The 19,983-nt window shown below is 39.0% G+C and overlaps 1 protein-coding gene and 1 pseudogene across 1 annotated transcript; one reads left to right on the plus strand and one right to left on the minus strand.

Moving 5' to 3' along the window:
- Positions 1 to 4,882: 4,882 nt before the first annotated feature.
- On the minus strand, positions 4,883 to 8,784 carry LOC136283185 (uridylate-specific endoribonuclease B-like). The gene is made up of 6 exons (XM_066171608.1): positions 8,726 to 8,784; positions 8,398 to 8,573; positions 7,635 to 7,783; positions 6,885 to 6,963; positions 5,819 to 5,961; positions 4,883 to 5,213 (listed from the first exon to the last, which is right to left on the minus strand). The coding sequence occupies exons 1-6, from the start codon at positions 8,782 to 8,784 to the stop codon at positions 4,908 to 4,910; spliced, it is 912 nt and encodes a 303-aa protein (XP_066027705.1). The 3' UTR covers positions 4,883 to 4,907.
- A 7,607-nt stretch (positions 8,785 to 16,391) lies between these two features.
- On the plus strand, positions 16,392 to 19,481 carry LOC131799715 (poly(U)-specific endoribonuclease-A-like; annotated as a pseudogene).
- The last annotated feature ends 502 nt before the right edge of the window (positions 19,482 to 19,983 follow it).

Consider the following 19,983-nt stretch of genomic DNA (forward strand, 5'->3'; position numbering starts at 1 on the left):
GAAATCGAGGTTTTTTTTTCGTATCCAGGTCATTGAATAGACACAAAAAAAGGTCTCTTACTGGTTAGGAGCCAAATATTTATTTATTTTATCTGTGATTTCATGTTATAAATCATTATTTTAACAGTTTTGTCAGCAGCCCATATGTGATGGGTTCTTGGTTTTGTGGAGCCTGTGCCGGACTCACGGTCAGCAGCAGCAAGAGAAAAAGCAGGCAAATAAGAAATGGCGGTATGCAACCACTAAGGAACATTTGCCTACTTTTGTCTGCTGAACGAGATCCCGGAACTGGTTACTTTTTTTTTGTGATATTCAGTGTTTATAATAATTCGGAAATCTTTGGCAATGGTCTCGGCTGTCACCTTTCAGTGCCGTTTATCTGAAAAATAAAAAGAAGTCATAAGTTATTTTAACCAAAATACACGAAATGACAAGTTGTTGCTGGTATTTGTTTCTGAGAATTACTATGTGCTCCGTTTGCACTTATCCAGCTTGATACAGCTGGAGGGCTTGTGTGGAACAAAATGCAAGAACACAACTTCCGACTCGCTCATACGCAGACTTCCGCGGTTCATTTCACAGCACATCTCCATCGTCGGACACTATGTGCTTTGTAATATTACATTGCGTGATAAGAGCGGCGATGCAATTAGGAACCAGTCTCAGTTTGTGCACCGTAATCGATTGACAATAAGGACGATATCCTTCATCTCGAAGGATGCTGCAAGGGGAAACTTCAACCCTCACAAATTGCTATAAAATTTTATATTTCAAAGAGCTGCTACAGTATTTTCGCATCGTAAGATGCAGTATTGTAATCTTAGCCTACAGCTTGTGATATCGTACGCGTTCTGCAAATGAAAGTCTGTTATTTATTATCATTTCACCGAGGAATGGCGTTCGGCTGCAAATCTCTGTTGGGTGTGCACTGTTGTAATCCTAGTTGACAACGTGAAAATTTGTGTACCCTTGACAGCCCATTGCTGAATTTCAAATACAAAGAGGTAATACTAAGTTTCTCTCTGACATTCTTATTTACAACCATATTTTCTGCGTGGACTAACATTCACATGGAGAGGGGCGACCAGAGTACCACAGGGCAGCAGCAGCAGCATGTTCGTCGAAACCAGCCCAGCATTTGATTTGGCCATGTTTACTACTTGTGTATTGAGTGGCCGTGCGGCAGGAGGGGGAACAACAGACTGTGTGTGCAAAATTAAAGGCCTAGGGTTAGGGGAGAGCGCTGTAGAATTTACGACCGTCGAGGACCCACGGAATAAAAAGGTCGTCACAGCCTATCCAAGAAATGTTAAATAGATGAAAGGTTGCCGTCTTGTATTACAGCACGGGATTTATCTGGGACATTAAAATTTAAATCTAGACAATAAATGTGCGAGAGAGATGTCTTACGAACAAATGGTACACAAATCAGCGTGAGATGACTCTCATCATTGGTAGACATCGGTCGATATCTGAAGCCATAAACTTAATGTGTTTTCGTCATCTAATGGCCGTTATTTAGAGGTGTCGCTCCATTACAAGTTCGCCCCAGCCTCCTTTGCAAGTTCACTCCTTAAAGTAAACCAAGTCTCTCCCCAAACCTTTACCAGTTCGCACCCAAATCTTTCCACTCGTTTCCTGAATTTCAAGAAAACAGCTTTCCCTTTTCGGTCGAAATCAAAGCGCAAATCTGAATCTAACACCGCACCGCGAGGCATGATTTTCCGTGTCGTTGATAGATACTGGTTTATGATAATAAATGTCAAAACAGATCGATTACGAACCTGTAAAATAAGTTGAGGGCAAACTTGCAACTTGGAGAAACCTTCCTAAACTGTTCTCTTTTAACCTTAAGAGCCACTTTTACATTAAATCTTTCATCACGAGTAAATCCTGTGAAAAAACCCGATCCTCCAAAAAGACTTCAGATATTTTACTTTGGCTGTCTAAAGGCCACCGAAATCTACTGAGAGAGTAAACATTTATAAGTTTGTATCTTTCGTTATAAGGGATTTGACACCACATTTACAGAAAAGGGGAAGAATTGAACTTTTTCTGTCCACTCTTGATTAGTTTTGAGTGTAAATCTTATTTTACAGCGGAGAAGATATCCTCCCACTTACTGTCCAGTCTGCCGACCAATCAGATTTCTTGAATCAACAAGATCGCTGCGTGTGTATACACGAGTGCGTGATACGTTTACTCATTAGTATCCTATCTGTATGTTATGCCATGCATTAGTTAAGTCAAAATATTTTCCTACTGCTTTAACCTTGCAGAGAAGTGGAACGGAAAGACAGCGCTGACTCTCTCACAAAGCGGTCTAAGATAACCATTGAGGAAAAATTGCCTAATTAATAGAGCTGAAAATTTTAAGCATTGCAAGAATATGTAATTAACAATCGTTAATTGAGAGTACCCTGACAAAATTTTGATGTTCAGCTTATTCGACAAGGTGCAAGTCGTTGCGACGTGCTTATGAAAAGCTTATTACTCGGAAACAGGGTTTGCTTCTTGGCTCAAATCGCAGTCAGATTGGTGCAAACACAGCAGCGACTTTTTCGTAAAGCGAAACACGTTTTTCTTACTTAGACCTATCATACCTGGTGCCTAGCTTAGAGAGAGTGACCTATGTACGGCATTAGGAACATCTGGAAACAAGATCTACTGCTCTACTCACACAGTACCAAGTGTGTAACCTGCATTATCACCTATGTTGATTGACGAAAGTAAATCGCTTGAAAAGGTGACAACGTGACAACCGTAGAACAGTAAAGAGGGCATCGAAATATTTTTGTTCACGCGCCTTCATTCAGTGTCTGTTGACTAGTTCCTTCATTTTCCTGAAAAGTCTTAATTTTTTGATAAAAAAGTAGTAGATACAAGCCAAACTGGTCAAATAATTATCAAAAATATCGCAAACGAAATGATATCAAAGGCAAAGAGAAACTAACGAAAAAAACATACAAAAGCCGCAGGTAAACATTATGGGGTCAACCGATCGATATTTACAACACCCCACGTTTTTTTTAAATTAATCCCAATTGTATTTAGGCATCACCAAGGAAACTTGGTAATAGTTGTTTTGTGATGGAGATATTAATGTTGGTAACTATTTTCCCTTTGTCGATAAACTTCAAAATACCATTGGATCGATAAAAGGAAATGTGATAAGGACATGTGAAACACGATGACTGTGAAAGTAATCGATATTTTAATGGCTATAATTATCGTTGATATTTAGAACTAAAATGACAAGTCTTTTCACACTCGGATTGCTAAGAGAAAGAAACTTTGAGTGCATGTTCTTAGTCAATCGATATCTCACTGCATCACCAGGGTTTATATTTTGTTTTATTTAAAGTTTATTTCAATAAATAGTTATGCAAAGGTTTCATTGTACATACATTCCTTACTATATGATGTTCTAATGGCTGACATTTCATAAAAAAAGTATTGAAACTATTACTACTTATAACTGGATTGCACTGTTAATTTTTTCTTTCATAGGCAACTTTTCAACGACATTTTTCAATGCTATCATCACTCGATATGAGTGCTAGAAATTTATCTCTTAAGATTGATGAGAAAGTTCTCAACTTTTCACTTTGCAATGTTCGTGTTCTGTAATATGTAATGTTGATCTATATTTCACAAAAATGATGCGGTCGTAGATTGAAAGATTCTTGATTTAGAGACATAGAAGTCTAACAAAACAAACAATCGTAAAGAGCTGTCGCTTTAAAAGCAGATACAATTTTCTATGTTCTAAACAGTTAAAATGACCATGTCGAAATAGGCAATGAAGATGATAGCTCATTTAAGCAAGTTGAGATATCTTAGAGATAGGTTGGCGTTAAAATTTGATCATTGCGTTTTTTTTAATTTTATATTGGTTGACTATCAAGCTCAACCTTACAATCTTAATCAGCAGCATAGAACTGACTTCATCACTGCAATAACCCAACCATGTGGACCTGTGGAAGAGGCATTCGGATACCTGAAAACTCAAGCGAACGCACACGCAGCGATCTTGTAGATTCAAGAAATCTGATTGGTCGGCAGCCTGGATTGTAAGAGGGAGGATATCTTCTCCGATATAAAATATGATTTACACTCCAAACTAATCAAGAGTGGACAAAAAAGTTCAATAACTGCCGTTTTCTCTAAATGGGGTTTCAAATCCCTCGTAACGAAAGATACAAACTTATACATGTTTACTCTCTCAGTAGATTTCGGTAGCCTTTAGACAGCCAAAGTAAAAGTTCAAGATTATTTTTGGAGGATCGGTTTTTTTACAGGAATTACCTGTGATGAAAGATTTGATGTAAAAGTGGCTCTTAAGGTTAAAAGAGAACAGTTTATAAGGACACGGGGTTTGAGGAAGGTTTCTCCCAGTTGCAAGTTTGCCCTCAACTTATTTTGCAGGTTTGTGATCGATCTGTTTTGACATTTATTATCATAAACCATAATCTATCAACGACATGGAAAATCATGCCTCGTGTTGCGGCGTTAGATTCAGATTTGCCCTTTGATTTAGACCGAAAAGGGAAAACTGTTTCTTGAAATTAAGAAAACGAGTAGGAAGATTTGGGTACGAACTGGTAAAGGTTTGGGGGAAAGACTTGGTTTACTTCAAGGGGTGAACTTGCAAAGAAGGCTGGGGCGAACTTGCGATGGGGCGACACCTTCAGATACCGGCCATTAGATGACCATAACACAATATGTTTCTGTCGCTGTTTATGGCTTCAGATATCTACCGATGTATACCAATGATGAGAATCATTTCGTGCTGATTTGTGTACCATTTGTTCGTAAGAAATCTCTTTCACACATTTATCGTCTGAATTAAAGTTTTAATGTTCCAGATAAATCCTGTGCTGTAATACAAGACGGTAACCTTTCGTCTATTGAACATTTCTTGGATAGGCTGTGACAACCCTTGCATTATGTGGGTTCTCGACGGTCCTAAATCGTACCAGGCTCTGCGGTAACCCTGAGGCCGGTACGTGGATGTTGCATTCACATTCTGTTACTCTATTGCCGTTTCCTCCTATTACTCCTCCTCCGGGTGCACGTCCCCTCAATACACAAGCAGTAAACATGGCCAAATCAAATGCTGGGCTGGTTCCAACGAACATGCAGCTGCTGGTGCCCGCTGGTATTTTGTTCGCCCCTCTCCATGTGAACGTTAGTCCTCGCAGAAAAAATGGCTGTAAATAAGATTCTAAATGAGAAACTAGGTGTTCACCTCTTTATATTTAAAATTCTGTAATCGGCTGTCAAGGGCACAAAAATGTTCATGGTTTCAATTAGGATAACAACAGTGCAAACCCAACGGAGGTTTGTAGCCCAACGCCAGTTCTATAAATAATATGGAATAACGGACTTTTAATTGCATAACACGTACGATATCACGTGCTTTAGGCTAAGATTACATTACAGCATCTTGTTTAGCCAGCGCTGAGCTTAGGATTTATAGGGCTTAGCTGAAAGCCTGCTCGACCCGGATTATTTCGAAGCACATTTCTCTTAATGCCCTTTTCTCGTCGTTTAGCACGCACACTTGTAAAAACATCTCTTTTATCGAGAAGGATTAGAGTAACATGACACGAACATTCAAGCAGAATAGTATGATTGACAATTTTACCCTGTACGCTTGTATCCCACACCGCCTTCCTTTAACGCTGGTGTGAATGAATGAAGGAATGAATGAACACAGATAGAGTACGAATCGAAATTAAATTTAAGGTTTGACGGAGGTTATGGCTTCACAGCTTTTGCAGTAGATATTTCCACTCTGAATGAAATAACTAACCAGTCTATTCCCCACGAAGGGCGGCAGATGTGCGGGTTGGTTGAAAGCGATATTTGTTGTCTGAGTTGGGTTTCTCCCTTGTTCAAGATAGAACTGGTACCAATTGTGAAATCCATTGAAATCGTTGGCGTTTATGTGATTGCCTGTTAAACAGAAACGTGAACACAGAATTTGGTGGTGATGACTGCAGGAATATTTTTTTACATTCACCTACTGAAGAATGCACTAGCATGCCGGGTAACTCAGTTCTCTCAGGGACTGTTTGAAAAGACCCTATTACCAAGGTATTTCATGGCGGAGAATCTGTACATGAATGAATGAATGAATAGATAACTTTATTTAAAGAGGAAGACGCAATAACCTCTTACAGTTTCCTAACTTACTTCCCTCAAAAATAAATTTTAATACATATATACAAGAGAAGCGATGTTTAAAGTAGAATAAACTATGAACACGTAATAAAATTGTAATAAACGAATGTGATTATATGAAAGTAATACATTTGAACTGCAGATAAAGACATGAATATGAAAGCGATCTTCGCAGTAATGAACACTACTTGAGCAGTACTGAAAATAAGGCCTGAAAAAAATTCAGGCCCCGTACGGGATTTGAACCCATGACCTTTGCGATACCGGTGCAGTGCTTTACCAACTGAGCTAACAAGCCAACTGGGAGCTCATTTGTTAGCTCAGTTAGTAGAGCACTGCACCGGTATCGCAAAGGTCATGGGTTCAAATCCTGTTCAGGCCTGATTTTTTTTCAGGCCTTATTTCCACTACCACTCGAGTAGTGTTCATTACTGCGAAGATCTCTTTCATATTCACGTAAAATTGTAATATCTAAAGTGATGAAAGAGAGTGAAATCTGCCCAAAATACTCGATAGGCGTTGTGGTTGGAATTATGAAGAACATTTACAATAAGTAGAATAGCGGCAAGTCGCGCACAGTCGATCCTCCAAGTGCTCGGCAGAGGATGGGCTTGAGAGAACTAGATTTAGACAAAGTACATAAAGATTGAGAGACTTTCTTTTAAATTATTAATTTTTTTATTTTCCGTACTTACCAACAAAAACATGTTTAAATCCATTGCTGTGTTGGAACCATAGTGCCTCCAAAACAGGTCTAAACTGTTGTAAGTTTGCCTAAAAGTGAAGTTCATAACGATAAAGGGGGTCAACGAACAGCAATTGAACAGGGGACATGTTAAGCGAATATAGATGGAATGTAATCTATGAAGTTAGAGGAGCGAACAGAGAACTAACTCTCAACAAAAAAGTTGATTTGATCAATTGCTCCTAACGCTTTTGAACGCAAGTTACGGTGACCCTGCAAAATGATGTCAAGTCATCGTCACCAACTTCTCATGAGCCCTCACGTTTAGTTACCTTATTTAGGAAACGGTATTTATTTCGCCCCCGGTGGGGGTTGGGGAGGGGGGATTTGGTTGTTTCATGATAACACTTACCCTTCCCCTCCCCACCCCAAGGCTCTCTATTATTCTTATGATTCCCCCCCCCCCTTCTTCTTGGCGGTTAATTGGCGATCAATTTTCTGACGTCCCTCTTTTATACTCTGTTGGCGAAAACTGATATCCCGTCTGTTCCCTGAATACCATATGATCTCCACCTAAATGTCTCCACCCACCCCACCCCTCTTGGTCCCCTACCCCATTGGTTCATAGACGAATTCTCTGTTGGAAGGGCGTCCTGCTGTAAGATCAGATATTCTAAAGTTCGACTCTTCTTGAAGGACTAACATTTTCAGGACACATAAATAACATATTTCTTCATTACAAGAACTGGTCTACACATACCACGCCTGCAGGCAATGATCCCGGCTGAGTTAATAAATAATTGAGTGCCGCCTGCATAGGTCCACCTGGTTGGGTTACTGCAGTTAAGAAGTCATTTATATGTTGTTGAGTGGGAGCAGGCTGTGCAGCTTGGTAATCAACCATCAAGTCTGTTTGGAATTATAGAAAACATTTCCAATTTATCAACTGACCCAACGGCGTTTTTTAAAAACATCAAAATGTAGTGAAGTGTTTTTTTTAGATTGAGACTACTTTTTCTCTGAAAGCGACGTGATCTCGATTTTAAGCTGAAAAGCAGGAAACAAAATGATTACTGTAAGTTTTTGAACACTAAACAAAATCTGAGTTACCTTTCTGAGTTTTTACAACCCCGAGCCAACTTTGCGCTGCCAATTAATTTCCCGGTTATTTTAGCCTATAGATCAGATTTCTCTGCAAACTGTTTTTTTTTAAAATCGTTATTTTATTAAAAGGGAAAAACGTTTACAATTGATGTATTTTTGGCCCACACAGTCCAATCTTGAATTTCATTTCCTCTGTAGAAATATATTACATACAACAGGTTGGTTATTGAGCAGAGCGATATTGTAGATCAACTACGTCTTCAGTGGTGCATAGATGTTTGCCGTGATTATTCTTTCACTTCCGCGCAGGAAGTCATTACCTAGACTGATTAAGGCCGTGATGTGTACTGTGTCGTAGATTTTAACCTGTCAATGGAAAGTGGCTTTGAAAAAAAAGATACCAAAGACACCTTAACTACCTCGGAATCGCTGAAATACAGGAGAAGCGACTTTTCCAACTCCTCCTGCTCCTGGAACAACCGTAAACAACGGGTTTGCGTTGGCCACAGGATTAACAGTTAATTCTCCAGGAAAGATCAAGTTATTTCCAGCGTTATTCCACATATTTTGGCAAGCGGCCCCAAGATTTACTGATCTGAAGTATAAAGGCAAACTCTTTGGCTGAAGTGCCGAAAAGAATATTTTTCACTAACTTTTTAGATATTTTTTCTATCAGTTATATTGAATATTGAACGCTTAGGCAACACATTTGATGAGTTCTTCTAAAAAGATGGTAGACTAAGTTACCTCGCAAAAAACGGGAAGGTGAGTAAGATACAGATGAAGACTTGGATGTCGGCCCTCATTTCCTTGGCACTCCAGATATACGCGAGTGAGAACTGTCCTTGCTTTCACTGACTTTTCTGAAAATGAAATTCCTACTCTGCTGTTTGCAATGTTAGTCTCGTCATTTGATTAATATTTAAATGATTTGGTGCGATGTAAAATGGAAAGTCATTGAGAAATGACAGAAAATAATTAGCCTTTGATAAGTTACCCTACAATTCAAATACAACTAGCTTTCACACCTCTTGTAAAATAACCAACCATAGATATCGATTGGCTCTCAACATAGGACCTTTCATTAACTATGCATTTCTCCCACAGACCATAATGACCCCTTTGTTCGTTCGTTTGTCTTGAAGTAACTACCAAAGCAGCTATGATATCGAGAGGGAATACGCATTCTTTTGTTAACCATGAACTAAAAGAGCGCTACGACATATTGATTAACTGGAAGGATATGACAACTTCGATATATTCAAAGTTACATTTGCCCTATACAGACACGTTTTCAACGGAAAGCAAGTACGGATAATACGATCTACTTACCATCTAGGGATTTTAGTTTCACTCTTTAGCTTGTGCAGGTATTTCATATTTTTTTAACAGTGTTACAGGGTGGTTTAAGAAGTCACTCATTGACTGTGATCGAAAAGTGAAGTTTCGATCTTAAGAAAATGTCACATTGCTATGTTGCTGACGAAACCACTTACAAGGCAATGAACGAGTGTCGCGAAGAGGTGTAAACCACGGCCATATCTTTACAATTTTATATCGTAAGTGTTTTACAGTCAATTAAGGTTAATCAACATGTCAGAGAGTATTCTGTTCCTAAAAGGTGCGACGGGTTCCTGCCAAAAACCGATCCGTGTGCACTGCTTTGTAATTAAGTTGATGCAACTGATTTTCTCGTTGTTTTCATCGCACCAGCTTAGATAGTTGACATTTGGTTTTTGAAGCTGAAAATCTTACTTTAGTGGGCATGAGGTGATTAGATGAAGGCCCAAAGTCGTCAGCACTACTTTAGAGCCACCATTATTTTTTTTTTATCAATGGTTCCTTTTGAATTAAAATTTAAAAGACTGATGCACCATGTACTTACTTTTCATATGGAGAAAATTGGAAATCGAGGTTTTTTTTTCGTATCCAGGTCATTGAATAGACACAAAAAAAGATCTCTTAACTGGTTAGGAGCCAAATATTTATTTATTTTATCTCTGGTTTCATGTTATAAATCATTATTTTAACAGTTTTGTCAGCAGCCCATATGTGATGGGTTCTTGGTTTTGTGGAGCCTGTGCCGGGCTCACGGTCAGCAGCAGTAAGAGAAAAAGCAGGCAAAAAAGAAATGGCGGTATGCAACCACTAAGGAACATTTGCCTACTTTTGTCTGCTGAACAAGATCCCGGAACTGGTTACTTTTTTTTTGTGATATTCAGTGTTTATAATAATTCGGAAATCTTTGGCAATGGTCTCGGCTGTCACCTTTCAGTGCCGTTTATCTGAAAAATAAAAAGAAGTCATAAGTTATTTTAACCAAAATACACGAAATGACAAGTTGTTGCTGGTATTTGTTTCTGAGAATTACTATGTGCTCAGTTTGCACTTATCCAGCTTGATACAGCTGGAGGGCTTGTGTGGAACAAAATGCAAGAACACAACTTCCGACTCGCTCATACGCAGACTTCCGCCGTTCATTTCGCAGCAAATCTCCATCATCGGACACTATGTGCTTTGTAATATTACATTGCGTGATAAGAGCGGCGATGCAATTAGGAACCAGTCTCAGTTTGTGCACCGTAATCGATTGACGATAAGGACGATATCCTTCATCTCGAAGGATGCTGCAAGGGGAAACTTAAACCCTCACAAATTGCTATAAAAATTTTATATTTCAAAGAGCTGCTACAGTATTTTCGCATCGTAAGATTGATTCAAACTTTCTTCTTCATCCTCCGATGTTTCTATTTTGTTTATTCTCGGCAATTTAATGTTTGTCTACATATAGGCAGACGGTTAATATTCACATTTAGCATAATTGTTCCAGTGATTATAGAGATGCGCAGGCTCTGATTGGTGGAGGATTGCGTCATATCTTACTCGAGGTGATTATATCAGAGGCGCTAAATTTCAAAATGGCTTTCGTGTTTCGTCAAAGTTATCGAGGAAGAAATTTAATTCCGAAAAGCACTAAAGATGATGATACTATTGGCGTAACACTTTTAAAAGAAGATATTAAATTTTTGTTAATTCAATTAAATAAAGCTGTTAGGGAAGACCGGCTGCTTAAATCGATACGAGTAATCAAAACGATTTTAACCGAATGGTTTCAACGACAAAACGAATTTAAATAGAATTCGAGAGCACCTAAGAAATTATACTGAGATGCTACCGGCAGATTATACTAAAATCGAAGGAAACCCTGTTTCCGAATACGAAGCTTTTCAGAAGCACATCACAACGACTTGCATTGCACCCTGTCAAATGAGCTTAATATCAAAATTTTGTTAGGATAGTCCGGAACGATTATTAATTACATATCCGTGCAACGCTTGAAATTTTCAGCTCTATTAATCGAGGCAATTTTTCCTCAATGGTTATCTTTGACCGCTTTGCGAGAGAGTCAGCGCTGTCTTTGCGTTCCACTTCTCTGCAAGATTAGAGCAGTAGGAAAATATTTTCACTTAACTAATACATGGCATTAGGATACTAATGAGTAAATGTATCACGCATTCGTGTATACACACGCAGCCATCTTGTTGATTCAAGAAATCTGATTGGTCGGCAGACTGGACAGTAAGTGGGAGGATATATTCTCCGCTGTAAAATATGATTTACACTCAAAACTAATCAAGAGTGGACAGAAAAAGTTCAGTTGTTCTCGTATTCTGTAAATGTGGTATCACATCCATCATAACGAAAGATACAAACTTATAAATGCTAAAGTCTTTTTGGAGGATCGGTTTTTTTTCACAGGAATTACACGTGATGAAAGATTTAATGTAAAAGTGGCTCTTTAATGTTCCAGATAAATCCTGTGCAGTAATACAAGACGGTAACCTTTCATCTATTTAACATTTCTTGGATAGGCTGTGACGACCTTTTTATTCCGTGAGTCCTCGACGATCTTAAATTCTACAGTGCTCTCCCCTAAACTTAGGCCATTAATTTTGCACACATAGTCTGTTGTTCCTCTTCCTGCCGCACGTAGACTCATTACACAAGTAGTAAACATGACCAAATCAAATGCTGAACTGGTTCCGACGAGCATGCTGCTGCTGCTGCTGCCCTGTGTTATCCCTCTCCATGTGAATGTTAGTCCACGCAGAAAGTATGGCTGTAAATAAGAACGTAAGAGAGAAACTTAGTATTTAACTCTTTGTATTTGAAATTCAGCAATGGGCTGTCAAGGGCACACAAATGTTCATGGTGTCAATTAGGATTACAACAATTCAAACCCAACAGAGATATGCAGCCGAACGCCACTCTTCGGTGAAATAATAATGAATAACAGACTTTTAATTGCAGAACGCGTACGATATCTCGGGCTTTACATTAAGATTAGATTACGGTATCTTGTTTAGCCAGCGCTGAGCTTAGGATTTATAGGGCTTGGCTGAAAGCCTGCTCAGCCCGGACTATTTCGAAGCACTTTTCTCTTAGGGCCTTTTTCTTGTCGTTTAGCACGCACACTTGTAAAAACATCTTTTTTATCGAGAAGTATAGGAGTAACGTGACATAAACATTCAAGCTGAATAGTGTGGTTGACACTGTACGCTTGTACCCCACACCACCTTCCTTTAAAGCCGGTAGGAATGAATGAATGTATGAATGAATCAATATTGCATTTACGAACACAGATAGAGTACCAATCGAAATTAAATTTAAGGTTTGCAGGAGGCTATGGCTTTACAACCTTTTTGGTAGATATTTCCACTCTGAATGAAATAACTAACCAGTCTCTTGTCCACGAAATGTTGCGGATGGTTGAAGGCGATATTCTTCGTTTGAGTTGGGTTTCTGTCTTGTTCAAGCAAGAACTGGTACCAGTTGTGAAATCCAGTGAAAGTGTTGGCGTTGCCGTTTAAATCGCGTGTTAAACAGAAACGTAAACACAGAATTTGGTAGGGATGACCACAGGAATATTTTTTTGCATTTATCGAAGAATGCCGGGTAGCTTAGTTCTCTAGGGGACTGTTTGAAAAGACCCTATTACCAAGGCCTTTCATGGCGGATAATCTACACATAAACCTCGAGAGACTTTCCGTTTATTTATTTATTTTATTTTCCGTGCCTATCAACAAACACATGTTTGAATTCATGGCTATTTTGGAACCATGAATCGGTCAAAACACCTTTAAACTATTGTAGGGTTGTTTAAAAGTGAAGTTCATAACGATAAAGGGGATCAACGAACAGCAATTTAACAAGAAATATGTGATACGAAAATTGATGGCATGTAATCTATGAAGTTAGAGGAGCGAACAGGGGACTAGCCCTCAACAAAAAAATTTATTTGATCAACTGCTCCTAACGCTTTTGAATGCAAGGGACAGTGACCATGCAAAATGATGTCAAGTCATCGTCATCAACTTCTCATGAGCCCTCACGTTTAGTTACCTTAAATAGGGAACGGTCATTATTTAGCCCTCGGGGTGGGGGGAAATTTGGTTGTTTCACGATAAAATTTACCTGATTTTCTCCCCCCTCCGCCCCCCCTTAGCCCCATCGTTCCCTTGGATAACGTAAGTTATGTTTACCTATGTTTACCTATACTACTCATGATCATCTGGTTAAGATATTGTAGATTAACTATGTTGACTTGCGAGGATATCAAAGGCTTAGTAAGACGCAGTCTCCTTAAAAGCGGTCCTCTGTTTAACAGCACCAATTATGAAAAATAGCACAAATTGCCGAGCTCTTTTTTTCACAAATTTCAGTGTGAGGGTTTTGTTTCGTTTCACATCTTTAGATCAACCCTTTATAAGAACAAAGCACATAAGTTTTGTTTTTTAACGGTTTTTTTCACTGGAATTTTTTTGTTTGACACCTACTTTGATGCTACCGCCATGACCTGAAAAATGCAACTTTTTATCTCAGCTAAGCGCAAAATTCCAACTTCCCCACGATAAATTTCTTTAGACTAGCTAAAAAAAGGGTAGAGTAGCATGGAAATATAAAAACTTGTTGTGGTTCTGCGAAAATTTATAATAGCCGGTCAACAAATTGCACGCATTTTAGAAAATTCGAACTAACAATGGAGCGGTCTCAAAAATAAACGAAATTTATACGGCCAACTTATGATTGATACGTAATTCGAGTCCATAAAAGCTTTTTTATGACTCGCAATAAGATAAAACATCATTCAGTGAAGAAAAAATCTTCATCTTCATCTAGAAAAAGAGAGTCTCCGAAAGTTCTAGGCGACCCGTATTGTTTTGTTTATCAGCCTGAATTAATGAGAAAGGGGAAAAAACTTCAGAGGCCAGGATAGCTACAACAAGATTCAGATTTATTCAGATTATTTCATGTTGTTCATTTAGAAACTGTTCATTTTAACAACACTTAGAGAGACTGCGTCTTAAAGCTCTGATTTGAATTGTAGTGCTTTTTTCTGTCTATGGCAAGTAACTTTGAAGCAAAACACAGAGAGGCACCTTATTATTTAATCACCTTGGAATCGGGTAAACACAGGAGAAGTGATTTTTTTCTCCTTATACACAGGGAACAACGGGTCTCCATTGGCGACCAGGTTAAAAGTTACTTCTGCAGAACAATCAAGTTATTATGTGCCCGGGTTGGGGGCAGCACAGTAGAAGTTAATACCGTCGGGAACCAGAATTGCGAATGGCAAGGTCGTTTACAGCTGTCCTTATAAATGTCCATTAGAAGTAAGATTATCGTTCAGTGCTATAACTCGAGGTTTATTAAGAATTTTTCATATTTTAATATAATTGGAAACAATTTGTGAGAGTTGAAGTTACCCTTGCAGCATCCCTTGAGATGAAGGATATCGTTCTTGTTATCTATCGATTACGGTGTGCAAACAGAGACTGGTTCCTAATTGCATCGCCTGTCTTATCCGCAATGTAATATTCCAAAGCGCACGGTGTCCGATGATGTAGACGTGCTGTGAAATGAATAGCGGAGGTCTGCGTAGGAGCGAGTCGGAAATTGTCTCCCTGCATTCTGTTCCACACAAGCCTCCAGCTGTATCAAGTTGAATAAGTGCAAATTGAGTACATTGTAATTCTCGGAAACAAATGCTAGCAACAACTTGTCATTTCGTGTATTTTGGTTAAAATAACTTATGACTTCTTATTTTTCAGATAAACGGCACACAAAATGACAGCCGCGACCACTGCCAAAGATTTCCGAATTATTATAAACACTAAATATCACAAAATTAGTAACCAGTTCCGGGATCTCGTTCAGCAGATAAAGAAGGCAAATGTTTCTGCTGGTTGCTTAACACCATGAGACCGGCACAGGCTCCACAAAACCAAGAACTCATCACATATGGGCTTCCTGACAAAACTGTTAAAATAATGATTTACAACATTAAACCAGTGATTGTCTGTCAATCAGTAATGACCTGGATACGAAAAAAAACTCCGATTTCCAATTTTCTCCATATGAAAAGTGAATACATGGTGAATCAGTATTTAAAATTTGAATCTAAAAGCAACCCTTGATAAAAAAAAAAGATAAAAAAAAATACTGGTGGCTCTGACGGCTGTGGGTCTTCATCTAATCACCTGGTGCCAAAGTAAGATTTCAGTTCATTTTCTAAAACCGCTTGTGAACTATCCAAACTGATGCGATGAAAACAACGAGAAAATCAGTTGCATCAACTTAATTACAAAGCAGTGCGCACGGATTCGGTTTTTTACCAGGAACCCGTCGCACCTTTTAGGAACAGAATACTCTCTGACATGTTGATTAACCTTGATTAAACTGTAAAACACTTGCGATTATAAAATTGTAAAGAGATGACCGTGGTTTACACCCCTTCGCGACACTCGTTCATTGCCTTGTAAGTGGTTTCGTCAGCAGCATAGCAATGTGACATTTTCTTAAGAGCGAAACTTCACTTTTCGATCACAGTCAAAGGGTGACTACTTAAACCACCTTGTAGCACTGTTAAAAAAATATGGAATACCTGCACAAGCTAGAGGGTGAAACTAAAATAAAAGTAGGCAAGTAGATCGTGTTATCTGTTTTTTGTTGAACGTGTCTGTATAGGAAAAATGTAAATGTTGTCATATCCGTCCAGTTAATCAATATGTAGCAGCGCTCGTTTTAGTTCATGGTTAACGAGAGGTTGCGTATTCCCTCTCGATATCATAGCTGCTTCGGCGGTTACTTCAAGACAAACGAACGAACAAAGGAGTCATTACGGTCTGTGGGAGAAATGCATAGTTGATGACAGGTCCTATGTTTATAGTCATCGATATGTTACGGTTGGTTATTTTACAAGAGATGTGAAAGCTAGTTGTATTTGAATTGTAAGGTAACTTGTCAAAGGCTAATTATTTTCTCAATGACTTTCCATTTTACATCGCACAAATCATTTAAATATTAATAAAACGAGGAGACTAACATTGCAAACAGCAGAGTAAGAATTTCATTTTCATAAAGTCAGTGAAGGCAAGGACAGTTCCTCACTCGCGTATATCTGGAGTGCCAAGGAAATGAGGGCCGACATCGAAGTCTTCATCTGTATCTTATTAACCTTCCCGTTTTTTGCGAGGTAACTTAGTCTACCATCTTTTAGAAGAACTCATCAAATGTGTTGCCTAAGCGTTCAATATTCAATATAACTGATAGAAAAAATTTATAGAGAGTTGGTGAAAAATATTCTTTTCCCCAATTCAGCAAACGAGTTTGTCTTTTATACTTCAGATCAGTAAATCTTGGAACCGCTTGCCAAAATATGTGGGACAACGCTGGAAATAACTTGATCGTTCCTGGAGAATTAACTGTTAATCCCATGGCCACCGGAAACTCCGCTTTGTTTACGGTTGTTCCAGGAGCAGGAGGAGTTGCAAAAGTCGCTTCTCTTGTATTTCGGCTATTCCGAGGTAGTTAAGGTGTCTTTGGTAGTTTTTGTTTCAGAGTCAATTGCAATTGACAGGTGAAAATCTACGATACCGTGCACATCACGGCCCTAATCAGTCGTGGTAATCTACTAAAAAAATAATTGCGAATATCTATGCATCCATGGAAGACATAGTTGATCTCCAACATCGCTCTGCTCAATAAAAAACCTGTTGTAAGTAATCTATTTCTACAGAGGCAATAAGACTCAAGGATGGATTGTGTAGGCCAAAAATGCATCAATTGTAAACGTACGACTTGAAAAAAAAAGAAAAAAACAGTTTGCAGAGAAATCTGACCTATAGGCTAAAATAACCGAGAAATTAATTGGCAGTCCCAAGGTTGCGCCGGGGTTGTTACAATTCATCAAGGTAACTCAGATTTCTGTAGTATTATGACAAAGATTTACGGCAATTATTTTGTTTCCTGCTTCTTAGCTTAAAATCGAGATCACGTACGCTTTCAGATAAAAAAAAAGACAGTTTCACCAGATCTTGATGTTTCGAAAAAACGCTGTTGGGTCAGGTGGTAAAATGTAAATGTTTTCTATAATTTCAACAGACATATTGGTTGATTACCAAGCTGTGCCATTTGTTCTCAATCAGCAACATATAAATGACTTCATAGCTGCGGTAACCCAAATCAGGGCGGACCTATGGAGGCTGCATTCAATTATCTATTAACTCAGCAGGGATCATTGCCTGAAGGCGTGGTATGTGTAGACCAGTTCTTGCAGCGAAGAAATATATGTTATCCATGTGTCCTGAACAGGTAAGACCTTCAAGAAGAGTCGAACTTTAGAACATTTGATCTTACTGTATGACGGCCTTATAAGAACAACAGAGAATTCATTTATGAACCAGGGGAACGGAGGGGAGATCAGTCTGTCGCCAACAGAGTATAAACAGGGACTTTAGAAAATTGATTGTTAATTAGCCGCTAAGGGGGAAAATCGTAAGAATAATAGAGAGCCCTGGGAGGGGGGGGGGGGAGGAAAATCAGGCAAATTTATCGTGAAAGAGCCAAACTCCCTCCTTCCCCCCCGGGCTAAATAAGGACCATTCCCTATTTAAGATAACTAAACGTGAGGGCTCATGAGAAGCTGATGACGATGACTTGACATCATTTTGCGAGGTCCCCGTCCCTTGCATTCAAAAGCGTTAGGAGCAATTGATCAAATCAACTTTTTGTAGGGGGCTAGTCCTCTGTTCGCTCCTCTAAACTTCATAGATTACATTCCATCTATTTTCGTATCACATATTCCCTGTTCAATTGCTGTTCGTTGACCCCCTTTATCGTTATGAACTTCACTTTCAGACAACCCTAGAACAGTTTAGATGTGTTTTGGAAGAATTATGGTTTCGAAACAGCAATGGATTTAAACATGTTTTTGTTGGTAAGTACGGAAAATAAAATAAATAAATATGTGCAGATTATCCGCCATGAAAGGCCTTGTTAGCTGGATCTTTTCAAACAGTTCCTGAGAACTAAGCTACCCGGCGTGCTATGACATTCTTCGATGAATGCAAAAAAAATATTCCTGCAGTCATCCCCATCAAATTCTGTGTTCACGTTCTGGGTAACAGGCGAGAACTATCAACAGAAACAATTTCAAGGGATTTCACAACTGGTACCAGTTCTTGCTTGAGCAACAGAGAAACCCATCTCAGACGGGGAATCTCGCTCTCAACACACGCGGACAGCGGCCAGCTTTCGTGGGGAATAGACTGGTTAGTTATTATTTCATTCAGAGTGGAAATATCTACCACACATTCTGTGAGGCCATACCTTCCTGCAAACCTTAGATTTAATTTCGGTGGTACTCTCTTTGTGTTCGTAAATGCAATATCGATTGATTGATGATTCATTCATTCATCATACCGGCGTTAAAGGAAGGTGGTGTAGGATACAAGCAGTGTCAATCACACTATTCTGCTTGAATGTTCATGTCATGTTACTCTGATACTTCTCGATAAAAGAGATGTTTTTACAAGCGGGCATGTTAAAACGACAAGAAAAAGGCACCAAGAGAAAAGTGCTTCGAAATAATCCGAACTAAGCAGGCTTTCAGCGCTGGCTAAACAAGATGCCGTAAAGTAATCTTAGCCTACTGCGCGTGATGTCGTAAGTGTTATGCAATTACCGTTGTGATCCTAATTGACACCATAAACGTTAACATTTTGTGCCCTTGACAGCCGATTGCTGAATTTTAAAAACAAAGAGGTAAATACTTAGTTTTCCACTTCCATTCTTATTTACAGCCATATTTTCTGCGTGGACTAACATTCAGATGGAGAGGGGTGAAAAAAGCACCACAGGGCAGCACTAGCTGCATGTTCGTTGGAACCAGCCCAGCATTTGATTTGGCCATGTTTACTGCTTGTGTATTGAGGGGACGTGCGCCAGGAGGAGGAGCAATAGGAGGAAACGGCAATAGAGTAACAGACTGTGAATGCAAAATCCTTGTACCAGCCCAAGGGTTACCGCAGAGCCTGGTACAATTTAAGACCGTCGAGAACCCACAGAATGAAAAGGTCGTTACAGCCTATCCAAACAATGTTCAATAAATGAAAGATTACCATATTGTATTACCGCACGGGATTTATGGGGCATTAAAATTTAATTTAGACGATACTGTGTGAGACAGATGTGTTACGAACAGACGGTACACAAATCTGCATGAAATGACCTTCAACATTGGTATAGAGCAGTCGAGATCTGAAGCCATAGACAGCGACTCAACCATGTGTTTTGGTCATCTCTAGCCGGTATTTGGAGGTCCCGTCCCTCTGCAAGTTCGCCTCAGCCTCTTTTGCAAGGTAACTCCTTGAAGTTAACAAAGTCTCACCCCCAAACCTTTACCAGTTCGCAACCAATTTAAGGAAAACAGTTTTCCCTTTTCAGTTGAAATCAAAGCGCAAATCTGAATCTAACGCCGCACCGCGAAGTTTATCCCAAGTGTATTTAGGTATAACTAGGAAGAATGAGAATAATTTTTTTTTTGTTGTGGAGATATTCATGTTAGTAACTATTTTCCCTTTGTCGATAAACTTCGATATACCCTTAGACCGATATAACAAGGACCATGTGATAAGGACATGTGAAACCCAATGACTTTGAAA

Source organism: Pocillopora verrucosa, chromosome 8 (genome assembly GCF_036669915.1).
Source record: "Pocillopora verrucosa isolate sample1 chromosome 8, ASM3666991v2, whole genome shotgun sequence".
Taxonomy (NCBI): domain Eukaryota; kingdom Metazoa; phylum Cnidaria; class Anthozoa; order Scleractinia; family Pocilloporidae; genus Pocillopora; species Pocillopora verrucosa.

Excerpts from the sequence above, each read along its gene's own strand:
- LOC136283185 (XM_066171608.1), bottom strand. The coding sequence starts at position 8,784 with ATGAGGGCCGACATCCAAGTCTTCATCTGTATCTTACTCACCTTCCCG. Across the intron at positions 8,574-8,725 it reads ACCTTCCCGTTTTTTGCGAG|ATCAGTAAATCTTGGGGCCG; the intron begins GTAACTTAGTCT and ends TTTATACTTCAG. Across the intron at positions 5,214-5,818 it reads CCTTCGTGGGGAATAGACTG|CCATTTTTTCTGCGAGGACT; the intron begins GTTAGTTATTTC and ends TCTTATTTACAG.